The sequence below is a fragment of the Lacerta agilis genome, chromosome 16 (genome assembly GCF_009819535.1).
Source record: "Lacerta agilis isolate rLacAgi1 chromosome 16, rLacAgi1.pri, whole genome shotgun sequence".
NCBI lineage: Eukaryota > Metazoa > Chordata > Lepidosauria > Squamata > Lacertidae > Lacerta > Lacerta agilis.
Genome location: NC_046327.1, coordinates 17,983,719 through 17,998,555, shown reverse-complemented (window position 1 = coordinate 17,998,555; position 14,837 = coordinate 17,983,719). Strand labels below are relative to the sequence as shown.

Here is a 14,837-nt window from a genome sequence, read left to right as displayed (position 1 = left end):
TTTTGCATTAAGCAGTATGTAAATAAAATAGTAGCATCAGTAGCAACAACAACAACAACAAGGTAGCTATGTTTGTCTGTCATGGAAGAGGCTGAGTAGAATTCTACTACAAGCAATTTCATCTTCCAAAAAAAAATTGTTTAAGAAGTGGGGAAGCCAACAAGCTTCAGCGCTCAGGTTTTTCTCCTTTATCTTATGCACTTTCACCTTTTAGCCAAGTTCTTATTGGCGGTGTACCATTAATAAGCTGGTGGCACTTAACAAGTCATTATTTTTTCCTTCTTGTCCATGTGAATCTGAGAACCATGGCAGGAAAAGCTGCAGTCTTCCACTTGAATGATGGCTCTGTCTCTCCCATGTGGCCATTGATTACCAGCAACCTCTTTAGCTAGGCTCCGACAGCTGGCATACACTTTCCATACAAATGCCCTTCAGTGTCTGTGGCGTATGGAACAAGAGTGCCGGATGATAAGGAGATCCTTTATAATTCTTTGCACTAATCCTATTAGGGGGAAAAGGCTGCTCACTAATGATGCAAATATATTTTATGCAACTAGAAAAATAATAATAACAACCCGCTATTTGTTTTATTACACATGTGAATCCTACCCACCCTCCACCTTCCAAGGTGGCTGATGAATTCCACAAAGGTAAGTCATGTTAGCCTGATGTGGAAAGAGCAAAAAGGCATGTTGTGCCACCCCCCGCTTTATCAGACCCCTTGAAGTGTTGCATTTTGTTGGCAGATTTACATATATTTATACACACACAAGTACAGGGGAAATATATCTAGAACAGCCATAAAAGGCAGTAAGAAGTCTGCAATCCCAAACAGATACAATCAGTACCCTGTTTCTCCTAAAATAAGACATAGCCATAAAATAAGCCATAGCAGGATTTCTATGCATTTGCGAAATATAAGCCGTTCCCCAAAAATAAGCCATACCCCAAAAATAAGCCATAGTGACGTGGTACCTCCCATTAAAACAGCCTGGAGAGGCGTGGCTATGCAGCGTACCGATGCGACGCGGTTAAAATAAGACATCCCCTGAAAATAAGCCATACTGTGTTTTGTTGAGCGAAAAAAATATAAGGCGGTGTCTTATTTTAGGAGAAACACGGTATTGATGGATATGATTAAACTAGCATAAGGTCAACTTGTATTTGTTCTACTGCTTTAAATGATCAACAATCCTTCTAACTCTTCTCATTATTGTATTACAGGACAACAAAGCAATAAAGAGACTCCTGTAGTACTTAAAGATTAGAATTTATTGTTGCTTTTGCTGCAGCAGTCTAACACAGCTACCTCTCTGGAATATAAAGAAAATGTTTTCATTGTTGAATCCATACAGAATCTAGCAAACAAGCGTCAAAGAAAATATATCACCCATTATACCAAAACTGGTTTCCAGTAATTTTTATATAGCAGAATCTTCACAGCAAAAACAGTTCATATTTTTTGCAATTTAGTCTCCATGGCCTGCTTGGATTTTTGCAATTTAGTTTACAGCAAAAGACCAACCTTCTCTCTGGTAATGCTTCAACTCTCTTTCTGGCTACTATATCCTTGAATGCCTGTTAAATAGTCACATTTCAGATCTGGCACCAAGAACAAAAAATTAGAATGGAAAGGACTGCTGAGCTTTGAACAAGACTACTGCTATATGACTGCTCAGGACCAGCATGACAGTCAGATCCCAGGACACAAGTTCCAAAATGGTAATTCAAAGTCAGGATTCTGAAGGGGTACATCAAGGACTTTTCAAAGAGGCATAGACTACAGTGGTACCCCGCAAGACGAATGCCTCGCACAACGAAAAACTCGCAAAACGAAAGGGTTTTGCGATTTTTTAGTTGACGAATTCGTCTATGGCCGGGCTTCGCAAGACGAATTCGTCTTACGCAGTACCACTGTAAGCCGGCTGGAGCCGTGCCGCGTTTTAAAGCTGCAGCGAGCGAACAGCAGCGCTGCTGTTCGCCCACTGCAGCCTTAAAACGCGGCGTGGCGCGGTCCGGTGCCGGTCGGAAGGGGCACTGGCCAATCGCGTCCGCCATCTTGGGTCGACTGCGCATGTCTGTACATGCGCAGTCGACCCAAGATGGCGGACGCGATCGGCTGGCACCCCTTCCGACCGGCGCCCCCGGACTTTTTTCCCATAGGAACGCATTAATTAAATTTTAATGCGTTCCTATGGGAAACCGTGCCTCGCAAGACAAAATTTCCGCAAGACGAAAAGTCTTGTGGAACGAATTAATTTCGTTTTGCGAGGCACCACTGTATTACTAGAAAACATGTGAACAACTCTCTGCTATGAATTGTTCCCGCAAATAATAAAAACACTCCTGACACACTGTTATTTTGCCAATACTGTAGCCTCATAAGTTCATAAGGCAAATCCTAGCAATTATGGGCATTTTCTCTTAATATTCCATCGCCCCCTACTCATAGCCAGAGATAACCCTCATTTCCGAATTAGCACTGTGGTCAGGAGGGTTCTATTGCCATGCTTCCAGAATTAAGAAGGTTCACTGTGGTAAACTCTGAGCCAAAAATTAATATCCACAACAAACAACTAGAGTGGTACCTCTGGTTACGTACTTAATTCATTCTGGAGGTCCCTTCTTAACCTGGAACCGTTCTTAAACTGAGGTACCACTTTAGCTAATGGGGCCTCCCGCTGCCGCCATGCCGCCAGCACGCGATTTCTGTTCTCATCCTGAGGTAAAGTTCTTCACCCAAGGTACTACTTCCAGGTTAGCAGAGTCTGTAACCCGAGGTGTTTGTAACCCGAGGTACCACTGTAGCTACTACCAAGATGCAGGCAGGCAGCATAAAAAGGACAATCGGAAGAAGAAACATGCATGTGTTTAGATATGTAAATACTCATTGAAGAAACACTGACATCACCCAAATATTCATAAATCGCAATGACTCAAAAGGCCACAACTTCCTTCCTGACAATCTAAACGAGCTTCTTGTGCCCACTCGCCATGCATTTTTAACAGACTAAAGATGCAAAACAAGTATGAACTAGCAAGCTATGCTTAAGGATGAAATACAGCGGGGAAAGTATTATAAAAGTGAGGGAAATCAGACATTACTGTCATTTAAAAAAGAATAATTTACCCTGCCTTGCATAAATCACAACTTCACAAGCACCAGCTCTATAAATTACATTTTTAAAAAACAAAGCAACCTATCATCTGTTCCACGGTTTCCAACTTTTTAGAAATGCAAAGCACAGGAGGTAAATAATATGCATCTAGTTTGGAAGCCAACTCAAACTAGTCACTTGAATCAGAGCACATTAAGTACAAAGTGATATACAGTGGTACCTCGGGTTAAGAACTTAATTCGTTCCGGAGGTCTGTTCTTAACCTGAAACTGTACTTAACCTGAGGTACCACTTTAGCTAATGCGGCCTCCTGCTGCTGCTGCGCCACTGGCACACGATTTCTGTTCTTATCCTGAGGTAAAGTTCTTAACCCGAGGTACTATTTCTTAGTTGGCAGAGTCTGTAACCTGAATCGTCTGTAACCTGAAGCGTCTGTAACCCGAGGTACCACTGTACTGAGACCCAAAAGCTGGAAGAGAAATCAGCAGCAGCCTGCATGAGGAAGCCCCATAGCCTACTGTGAGGGACTCTAAACATTCTTATTGTCCATTTTCTGTTTTTCAAATACAGTATATTATAAAGATTAGAACTTTGGTTTGTAGATGCGGTACCAATGGAAACACACTTTGTTAGTAACACTTTCTTTATAGGAACTGGAATTCTGTGACCAGTTAAAGTAATCAGAGGAACCACTCCGAAGTCTACTCTTATGAGTGGACATTTTCACAGCAATGTAAGAGATTCAAAATATTGTAGTTAACAATCCTTCTCAAATCTCTGCACTGGTTTTCCATCACATTACGATGCATTTGACTCAAGCTGCTTATTATCTTTAAATGTCTCCACTTATTTCCAACTACATCCCTCCAGTGAATTTCCTCCTCCAACTCTACCATCTACCGCTGTTGTAAAATCCAATGTATGAATGAATAAATAAACAAATAAAGTATATAGCACTGCATAAATAAACATCTATAATGTGTACAAGTTGTTTCTTTAAAGATATTACAAAAAAATCTAGGATCACAATCCCATACCTGCCCCCCCCAAAAGAAGCCTGAAAATTCTTCAACAATTCCTATTGCCAATCTGCAGTCTCAGCTGCCAATCCCAGATATCTATTTTTCACACACAGAAAATAGCAGATAGTGATCATGCCTTAATACCTTTTCAATTCTACCAGGTATATTTAACCATTATATATCCTTTCACTTAGACCTCTGTGACTGCAGCATCAGCTTCTTTCAGCTCCAATATCGTTCACACTTATCACTGCCTTCTTATCACTTGAACCTCCATTGGAGAGGCCATACAGCTAGCTGTGTTTTAATTGTTTTATCTCAAAAGGACAGTGCATATAACACTATCCAATAAAACTGAATAACCTGAACCACAGCTATTATGTCAGCATGAAGCCCTTTATCTATTCTATGGAAGAGAAGAAAAAAGAAAGAAAGATCTGAGGTGACTGCATGTACATTCTGCTCCCCATTGTCAAGTTTTTCTACCCAAAGCCTTTTATCCTTAGCTGCTCTGTTCTTCCCACACAGACGTTTCAGTAGGTGTTACTAAATATAACAATGACATGTTGCTAATTGCATCTTCTATACAGTGGTGCCCCGCTAGATGAATGCCTTGCTAGACGAAAAACTCGCTAGACGAAAGGCTGTCTCGCAAGACGAATTCCCCCCCGTCAAACCGCTATTCTCCCGTTGGTGCTTCGCAAGACGAAAAATTTGCTATGCGACAGCACTCGCAGAACGAATTATTTTCGTCTTGCGAGGCACCACTGTACTTGAAAACAAAAGCCACATCTTTTCACAAAATCCAAACAGTGCCAAAGTATCCCCGTGAACAAAGATGCCTCAGAAGAGTTGTAAGGCCTATTGACTTTAGTAATCTAGTTTATATCAGCAAAGCATAGGGATTTTTTTTTTAACTAGATCACATTTTTATGCTATTTGTGATGGGGTAGGTGATTTGCTTTTTTCAACGTCTATTGCCCATCCCGAACATTCAGAATAAACAATATATCCTTCTAAATAGTTAAATAAAAGATCAAGCTGAGTTAAAGCTGCTTGACATATTATCTTTTTAAGGTATTAATGCAATATGCTTTGTGTGCATACATAAAACTGCAAAGTGTGAATGTGCCAAACTGATTTATAACCACAGATGTCACAGAAATAAATTTGTCAAGAATCAAGTATTAGTTGCAGCTCCCTCCTGAGCACATATTTGCTATCTCATTATGTGTGATAAAGTTCTCAGTGATAGGAGACATATTGATTTTAAGGTACAAGGGGCCCAAGGCCAGCTCTGTTGACATACTAGGCCAGTCAAATTGGATGGGAAAGCACAAAAAGAGAATTCCTCAAGCTCAGAAAGCATGCAGTGTAGCAAATAAAGAGTTGCAAGTTAGGATGTCCTGGTTCAAATCTCATCTCAGTCACAAACTTACTGTGGCCTTGGGCAAGACTTGGCTATCCTGCAATATGGGAATAATGGCCTATCTTGCATGTCTAGAACTACTGAGATAATGCATGTGAAGAACTCTGATCAACTGAAAAGTGGAATAAATGTTAAATATTTCATACTCAGAAAACACCTATCTTGGGATTACTGGGGTGTTTAAGACTTTTCTACTGATATGGCCGTGTGCAGCGCAGCCTGCCTTTGTGTGATTTCTGCATAAAAATATATTATATCCCCCAGAGAGATCTGCGTCAGGGACAAGAGGGCAGGGTTTTGCCATCACTTCAATATGACCCTCAAGTGCAGTGTTTCACTTTCCACTAGCTTTGCAGAAATGAATGTCAGCCATTGTAAGGTGCCGGAGAACTTGAACCAGGAACACAGGCAGGAAGGCATCTCACATGTTTCAATTACTGTACTTCATGCCAGTGCTATAGCAGCTTAGTCCATAAAGTGTTGGCTTTGCCTATTGATAAACTTGGGACCATGTCAGCTTGGGGCCACCGAATGAAACGAGGCCAAGGAGAGAGGACCTTCTCACTAGTGGCCGTAATTGAAATACACTCCTCCAGAAAGGTTTGCAAGTTTACACAAACATGGCACCGAGAGACTCGGGCTCACACACTCGCGGCTCTCCCCCCCCCCAGTTTAAGTGCAAGGGGATGAATGTAAACTGTTCAATCGTGGTTGCAACAAGCCTGAGATTTGCATTTCATTCAAATATGATGCAAAACAACAGTTGGCTAATATAGCAACTTTTGCAAAATGGTAAAAGTTACACATTAAGCAATTCATTGCGTTTCCATTGCAGACTTATTGGATACCAGAACTAGGAAGACGCCACAGGCATTAGGATCTACACAGGAATTCCATATGGGTGATATTCAGTGCCCTTCAACTACTGCAGCTCTGCAATGTGTTCAGTTCACTATGAATATTTATCATGCTAATAAACAAAGAGCCTGTACATTTACTTTCCAACCTGCTGCCTGAGAAAAGTAATTGTGTGGCAGGGAAAACCCTGTGCTCCTGGCTCCAATGTTGTTACCTGTTGTGCCTCTGTGTCTGGTCATGGGTGGAAATGCCTCCAGGGGAGAGTGACTCTTTGTCCCATTGCCAAGGCAGTCAGAACTGCCTCTGACATTGGCAAGGAGGGGGGGAGGGAAGGAATCCAGGTGCTACCGTGTTTCCCTGAAAATAAGATACTGTCTTGTATTTATTTTTCTTCAAGAAGACACACTATGGCCTATTTTCAGGGGATGTCTTATTTTTATTACGTCAGTAAGGTACAGCAATCTACATTTATTCCAATATAGTTAAGTCGTCTTCTTCCGGAACATCGTCATATCTCTCCAACTCAGCCCTGCACACAACCAAAGCCTTTGCTCTCCTGTCAGCGATCCATTCACTGCTCATGTCTTCCAGCTCAGGAAGTAAAGGTTGCTGACCTGCAGGGACGTCTTAACCATTGAGGCTACTGGCACAAGGCACCATGGCCTGAGGAGGGCGCCTGCACCCTCCAGCCCCGTCGGCAGCGCCGCTCTCGCCCACCTCTTCCCGGGCTGCATACACGGGGAGGCCGTCGGCGAGCCTCCGGTTGGCGCTGCAGCCAGGGCTCCCTGGACGGCAGCACTGCGCCGCTGCTTCGCCTGAGTAGGCGGATGCGGAGCACAGCTGGCAGCGTCCCCACCCGCCCCTCCGCGCCCTCTGGCTGCCCTAAAATTAACTATTTGAACATGAATTTATGAAGGACTTATTCCTGACTCTGTGTCTACAAGTTATCTATATTGATATTTGGTATGTACCTGTGTATTTTTGTCCTTCAGCATACTATCCAATTATGTACAAGTTAGGTGAATATTTGTTTAGGTTTTGAACCCATAATTTTTTTTGTCAAAGAAGGAACAAAGTGTTGACAGAGGTAGTAATGGGGAAAACCCCATACTACAGTATCTATTTTTAGTACTCTGCTGTTCCACAGAAGGCCGCATATAACATGCATCAGCTTCAATATATACAGATCTGATAAACACTTTTGTATTTTGAAAATTAGAAGGCTATTTGTTTTAGTTCTTTTCCAGAGATTCAGGAATAGTGCCCCTAGAAAAATAAACTCACTACTCAATGATTCCTACAACACTTTCAGAGTACAAAGTTACCTATACTGAATGTTTAATCTTCAAAATTCTGTGATATAGCACTGTACATTAGTCTGCTAGATATAGTGTCTTGCTCAAGACAAGCTATGTTATACCTCCACTACTGGGGACAGTATGCCTCTGAATATCAATTGCTGGGAATTGCAAGTGGGCAGGGTGCATTTGCAGGACTTCTGTCCTGCTTGTAGGCTCTCCATAGGCAGTTGGTTAGTGATGCATCAACACTTGCTTGAACATAAGGCGGGACATTCTTGTTCATATCCCAATGCCAAGAGCTACTTAAGTGTGTCCAATAGAACTTGAAAACTCTACACATGATTCTGCATATTAGAGACACCAACTTCCAAAATTTGCTATGGCACGTGTAGGGCTGCTGCCCAAGTTAAACACATTCACCTTCCAATGAGAGTACAGTGGTACCTTGGTTGTCAAACTTAATCCGTTCTGGGAGTCCGTTTGACTCCCGGGACAGTTCGAAAAACAAGGCATGGCTTGCAGGAGCTTCCCGTTGGACATTCGGCTTCCAAAAAAGTTTGCAAACTGGAACACTCACTTCCAGGTTTGTGGTGTTTGGGAACCAAGCTGTTCGACAACCAAGGTACCACTGTATAGCCAATAACACATGGCTACCTTGATGATGGCCTTGGATTCAATTCCACCATTGCACTAAAAGTTTAAACTTATTTTTGTACATGTTTTGATTTTAAAACAACTTGTGTTTAGAAAGCGCAGTTTACAGTTATTTTCTTGTGATGTTGAAGCAGTGTGTTTCCTTGAGTTCCCCCTTTAACATCACAAAATGACAGCATTTCCCTTTTAGGTGTAAAAGCAGACAGTTAACTTTAAAACTCATGAAATCAAGCCACCAAGGCCCTAGGGTGTAGGATTTCAGAACTACTTCTCCCTTACCAGCAAAATGCAAAAGAACTGGAGACTGCAAGAGATTTGTTCCAGGTCACTGCAACCCTGAACACACAAGAAAAATTGCATCCACTGCTTAACTAATCCAAAGATTTTTAAGGAAGAGCTCGGAAGTTATGTTTAATGAAAAACACAGCAAGTTTTAAATGTCAGCTATTTCTTCACTTGCAGGGAAAGTTCTATCCTGTAACAAGCAAGGAGGAAAAAGGCCCTGTATTACTCAGTTTTCCGCAATATACATTGTACTAAGTGAATTCTTTTCTCAGAGGGTTGGCCATGTTTGCTGCAGCAAAAAACAGAACCCGTGGCACCATTACTGTCACTTTTCTTCACTCCAAACAATTCGCCTACACTCAATCCATTATTGAAAAGCAATAATGTAGTCATTTGCAGTTATTGTAGGATTAATTAAAACCGTACATGGATATTTTCATATTCTCTTGGACTCCCTAACAACTCAAAAGTGCATGCACACGAAAGCTCATACCAAGAACAAACTTAGTTGGTCTCTAAGGTGCTACTGGAAGGATTTTTTAATTTTTAATTTTGTTTTGACTATGGCAGACCAACACGGCTACCTACCTGTAATTCAAAAGTAGTCAGTTATCATCCTAATCAATCTGTTGACCGGGGTTGGTTATAGTGAGCATGTGACTTCCTGGGTACTGGTCTGTTTCCAGGCACAATTCTAAGTGCTGGTTATGACCTATAAAGACCTCCATGGCCTAGCTCCAAGCAGTCTGAAAGACCGTATTCCCTCATACAAACCTGCCTGAGTTTTGAGATCTTCAGGGGAGGCTCTTCTCTTGGTCCTGCCACCTTCGCAGGCATGCTTGGTAGGGGTGTGGGAGAGGGCCTTCTCAGCGGCTGTTCCCAGATTTCGGAACTCCCTTCCTAGAGGAGCCAGACTGGCTCCCTCTTCTCTTTCCACCGGCAGGTGAAGACTCTTTTGTTCCAACAGGCTTTTGGGAAACTGACTGCTTTTCATGAAATGGCTGGTGCTGTGCTGTTTTTTATTGTAATTATTCATATAGTTTTAATATATTTTTATATGTATATAGTTTTAATTCTCTCCATGTATAATTGTTTTTAAGGATTACTTTTTCTATGTTTTTACGTGGTTTTTATTTTTATCTGTAAGCTGCCTTGAGTCCCATAAGGGGAAAAAAGGCAGGGTATAAATAATTGTATAATAACAAAATAACTTCAATTAAAGCACTGGAGTGATACTGAATCAAACAAACACCTTTATGCAAAGGTAGATAATTATGGATTTTAAATGTTTTGAAATGTGTTTTCCAAAGCCCAAAGCAATTCCATAAAAATATAAAACAAAAGAACTCTGGAAAATTAGCTACTTAAACATGTTTTTCAAGAAGACATAGTTAGCCACGGGGTTTTTGTAAAATTTCTTTAAAAGTGTCGTCTAGAAGCTTGCCCCTTAATTTTTTTTCTAATGGTCTTATGGTAATTTCCTAACATTTGGTGCAAAGGTGTTATTAATATGTAATTTTCTAAAATAAGTTCCCATATTGTCATAGAAGGGAAAGAAAGTTACTTTGTTCTCACAAGTTGTGGCTGTCACAAGTTGTACATAACTGTGAAATACCAATCAGCATGCAATGTTCTTGTGAAACTATAAGAATAGTCATTCTGCTCTCAGCCATGCTTACTTTGGTGGGAGGAGGAGAGACAAGCTGAAATCCATTAGGCATTTTCAGATAGTTGTGTTTAGAATCAGAAAATCAGTTTCTTAAGAGGCCAATTCCATTTCCCCCTGTCTTTTGGTCATTTTTTAAAAAAATAACATCTTTGCAGTATGGCACACAACTGCAAATGTTGAGCTCATCAAATTTAAAATGTGGAACCCAACATATTTCTTACATTACCATAGAAGGATGAAATTTAGCTTGAACCTCAGAACGGTGTTGGATACCTTTGAAAATGCTAACTTTCTTACTGTTGTTGGTAGAGACTTATTTACTATATGCACCTAAAAATAAATATTGTGTGACCCAGTTAAAATCAGGAAACAAACCAATAGCTACCATAGTATAATATGCAAGTGGAATCTTAATACTAACTTTAAGATATATTTCCCTCAATTCTCCTCATAGCAAGGTCAAGATCCTTTGGAAAAATTAGATATTTCACTTCTGCTGTAGTTACCAGTGTGAATTAAGGTCAGTTATATATAGTTCATCTGCAGTTTTGCACGGTAGGCTTTACAGAACACGGGAGCTGTCATAATGGATCAGTCCAATGGTCTATCTAATACAGAGCACTAGGTCTGGGCTATCATTAAAAGAGAAATAATTAAGTAATTAGTGCTGGGAAGCAGAGATGAATTCCAGGCTCCTAAGATCACATTGGATCAGTCAGGTGCTGTTTAAAGTTGTTATGTTGATGGGCTACTAGAGTAGCCTCAATGGGCAAATATGGCCCTCTGAAGTATTGCTTGCAGAAAACAACCATATCCATGCCAGCAGGTGGAATATATCACACATTTCTGACATTTCAATCTCACTCTTGTTCCAAGGAGCTCAGGGTCCCATCGATGGTTTTCCCACTTTTTTATCCTCACATCCTGCATGTGAGTTGAGCATACTAAAATGACACCCCCAAGCACAACAGAACATCCTCATCCCATGATGGAATGCCTACAATGCAATACAATACACCACCTGCCACTATAAGGCAGGACTACCGGAATCTGAGATAAGGCACTTATGCTCCTGCTACAATGAAATGGTGGTGTTTATACTGAACGTGCTGCATTACAACCTTTCCTCCAATATGAGATGCAGCATCCTTGTGTACTAACTTGACTGACCAAACCTCACCATCCTGGAAAAAAGTTCTGCCCGGGACCTGTTGTTCAACGTCTTTAAAAATGACTCAGATGAAGGAATTGAGAGGATGCTTATCAAATTTGCAGATGACATCATACCAGGAGGTGTAGCTAATGCCGCAGAATACAGAATCAGAATTCAATGTAACATTAAGAGATTGAATAACTGGGCCCAAACTAACAAAATGAATTTCAGTAGGAACAAATGTCAAGTTCTACACATAAGCAGGAAGCACCAGCTGTACAAATACAGCTGGATTGCTAGTTATACATGTGAAAAGGACCTAGGGGGTCTTGGTAGACCACAAGCTTAACATGAGTCAACAGCGTAATGCAGCAGCAAATAAAGCCAGCGCTGCAGCAAAAGACAAGGGAAGAGTACCACTCTATTCTGCCTTGGTCAGACCACAGCTGGAATACTGTGTCCAATTCTGGGTACCACAATTTTAAAAGGATACTGACTAGCTGGAACGTGTGCTGAGGGTGACCAAGATGATGAAAGAGTCTGGGGGAGTTGCTTAGCCTGGCTAAGAGGGGTATGTTTAGCCCGACTGAGTCGGAGAGGACTGACAGGTGATATGATAGCCATCTTCAAATATCTAAAGGGCTGTCACAAGGATATTCCAACTAATCATCATGAAGAATTCTATGACGGTAAGACCTGTTCGACAGTGGAATGGACTCCCTTGGAAGGTGATGGACTCTCTTTCATTGGGAGTTTTTAAGCAGAGGTTGGATGGCCATATGTCATGGATGTTGTAGTTAAGATTCCTGTATTGCGGAGGGTTGTACTACCTAATCCACGGGGTCCCCTACAACTCTATGATTCTGTGCCAGAAAAACACCGTTCCACATTGTATGCAACACTTTCAGACACGTTATGTCGCTTTGTGCACAACCTTTGCCTGCAGTCACATCACAGCAGCCATTCTAACTTCCACAATCCATTTTGTAGCCTTAGCAGAATTAATATTATTCCACTTCTGCCAAATCTTTGTAGAATGGAAGTCTGCCCATCCCTTCTGTAAGCAGGGGAAAAGACTAAAACATGCCAAGAAAGGGGGGGGGAGACCCCTCCTCTCAACGGCACACTTAGGTCTCTGTTGCTCTCTCCCTCTGAAACCTGGAGTCCAAACTCATTCCTAGAAAATCTCATTGTTGCTTATGTTTTGGAAAACTTTCGCAGCCCTGAATATTTATTGTGTACTAACCGAACCAGAAAGAAAGCATTGTACGAATTCAGTTAAGATTGCTATTAGTATGTACTTACAAGAAGATGTATTTGTTCCTTCAGTCGATGCTGGAATCTTGTTTATAAGTTCTGCAATACACAGAAGGCAATATGATAGATAATAGAGATGTTCTGCCTTACTATTGGAGCCCACCGTGCATTCCCAGAAAAAAATAAATACTTCTCCCCTTAAAAAGAAGGAAAAGCAGCTCTGGAAAGCAAGAATCTTGAAAAGCTGGTTGATATTCCATACCTTCAAAAATGTGTTGCGGGGGTGGGGGGAGTTGTTATCAGTTTGTTCTTGTATTTAGCAAGTTTTCGTTTGTTTGTTTGTTTGTTTTATATTTTTATGTTGTGAAGTGCCCTGAGATCCAAGGATGAAAGGTGGTATATAAATTCTATATATAAATAATAGAGAAAGCAATTTGATGGTGTCTTAGGCACACTATGAATAACCCATTAAATAAATAAATGAGCAAGCTCCATAGCCCTTGGCACAAAACAGGTAGAGCTTGGGAAATGTTTTCAGCTGTTTGTAACAGGCCACCCAGAAATTCAAGGGTTGAAAAGAATCACTTTGTTTTATTACATAAATTGGCAGAAAGTGCAAGAAATAGAAGGCTCATGACAACTGGACTTTCGGTTTCACAAGAAAAAAATAATGCTATGTTTAGATTGTTCTACAAACAATCTTATAGAAATTGTTCTTATAGAAATGACACCAAAGAAGGATGTTCTTCTCATTATAGGGGATTGGAATGCTAAAGTAGGAAGTCAAGAGATAAAAGGAACAACTGGCAAGTTTGGCCTTGGAGATCAAAATGAAGCAGGGCAAAGGCTAATAGAGTTCTGTCAAGAGAACAAGCTGGTCATCACAAACACTCTTTTCCAACAACACAAGAGACGACTCTACACATGGACATCACCAGATGGGCAACATCGAAATCAGATTGATTATATTCTCTGCAGCCAAAGATGGAGAAGCTCTATACACTCAGCAAAAACAAGACCTGGAGCTGACTGTGGCTCAGATCATCAGCTTCTTATAGCAAAATTCCAGCTTAAACTGAAGAAAGTAGGAAAAACCACTGGGCCAGTAAGATTCAATCTAAATCAAATTCCTTATGAATACACAGTTGAAGTGAAGAACAGGTTCAAGGATTTAGATTTGGTGGATAGAGTACCTGAAGAACTGTGGATGGAGGCTCGTAACATTATACAGGAGACAGCAACGAAAACCATCCCAATGAAAAAGAAATGCAAGAAAGCAAAGTGGCTGACCAATGAGGCCTTACAAATAGCGGGGGAGAGAAGACAAGCAAAATGCGAAGGAGATCGTGAAATATACAGGAAATTGAATGCAGATTTCCAAAGAATAGCAAGGAGAGACAAGAGGGCCTTTCTAAACGAGCAATGCAAAGAAATAGAGGAAAACAACAGAATGGGAAAAACCAGAGATTTATTCAAGAAAATTGGAGATATGAAAGGAACATTTCGTACAAAGATTACCACAATTAAGGACAAAAGTGGAAAGGACCTAACAGAAGCAGAAGACATCAAGAAGAGGTGGCAAGAATACACAGAGGAATTATACCAGAAAGATATGGAGGTCTCATACACCCCAGGAAATGTGGTTGCTGACCTTGAGCCAGACATCCTGGAGAGTGAAGTCAAATGGGCCTTAGAAAGCCTTGCTAACAACAAGGCCAGTGGAAGTGATGATATTCCAGCTGAACTATTTAAAATTTTAAAAGAGGATGCTGTTAAGGTGCTGCACTCAATATGCCAGCAAGTTTGGAAAACTCAGCAGTGGCCAGAGGATTGGAGAAGATCAGTCTACATCCCAATCCCAAAGAAGGGCAGTGCCAAAGAATGCTCCAACTACCGCACAATTGCACTCATTTCACACGCTAGCAAGGTTATGCTTAAAATTCTACAAGGCAGGCTTAAGCAGTATGTGGACCGAGAACTCCCAGAAGTGCAAGCTGGATTTCGAAGGGGCAGAGGAACCAGAGACCAAATTGCAAACATGCGCTGGATTATGGAGAAAGCCAGAGAGTTCCAGAAAAACATCTACTTCT

At 41.1% G+C, this 14,837-nt stretch overlaps 1 protein-coding gene across 9 annotated transcripts in view; it reads right to left on the bottom strand.

Annotated features, from left to right (window-relative positions):
- LOC117061305 (pro-neuregulin-1, membrane-bound isoform-like) overlaps positions 1-14,837 on the bottom strand; it is a 316,890-nt gene that overhangs the window by 101,612 nt on the left and 200,441 nt on the right. For 5 of the 9 annotated variants that reach the window (XM_033174066.1, XM_033174062.1, XM_033174063.1 and 2 more), the window contains one exon: positions 12,796-12,846. The exons of the other annotated variants lie outside the window; for them this stretch is intronic. In XM_033174066.1, coding sequence (XP_033029957.1) covers positions 12,796-12,846 — 51 coding nt within the window. The remainder of the gene's footprint in view (positions 1-12,795; positions 12,847-14,837) is intronic. 9 annotated transcript variants of the gene reach the window in all.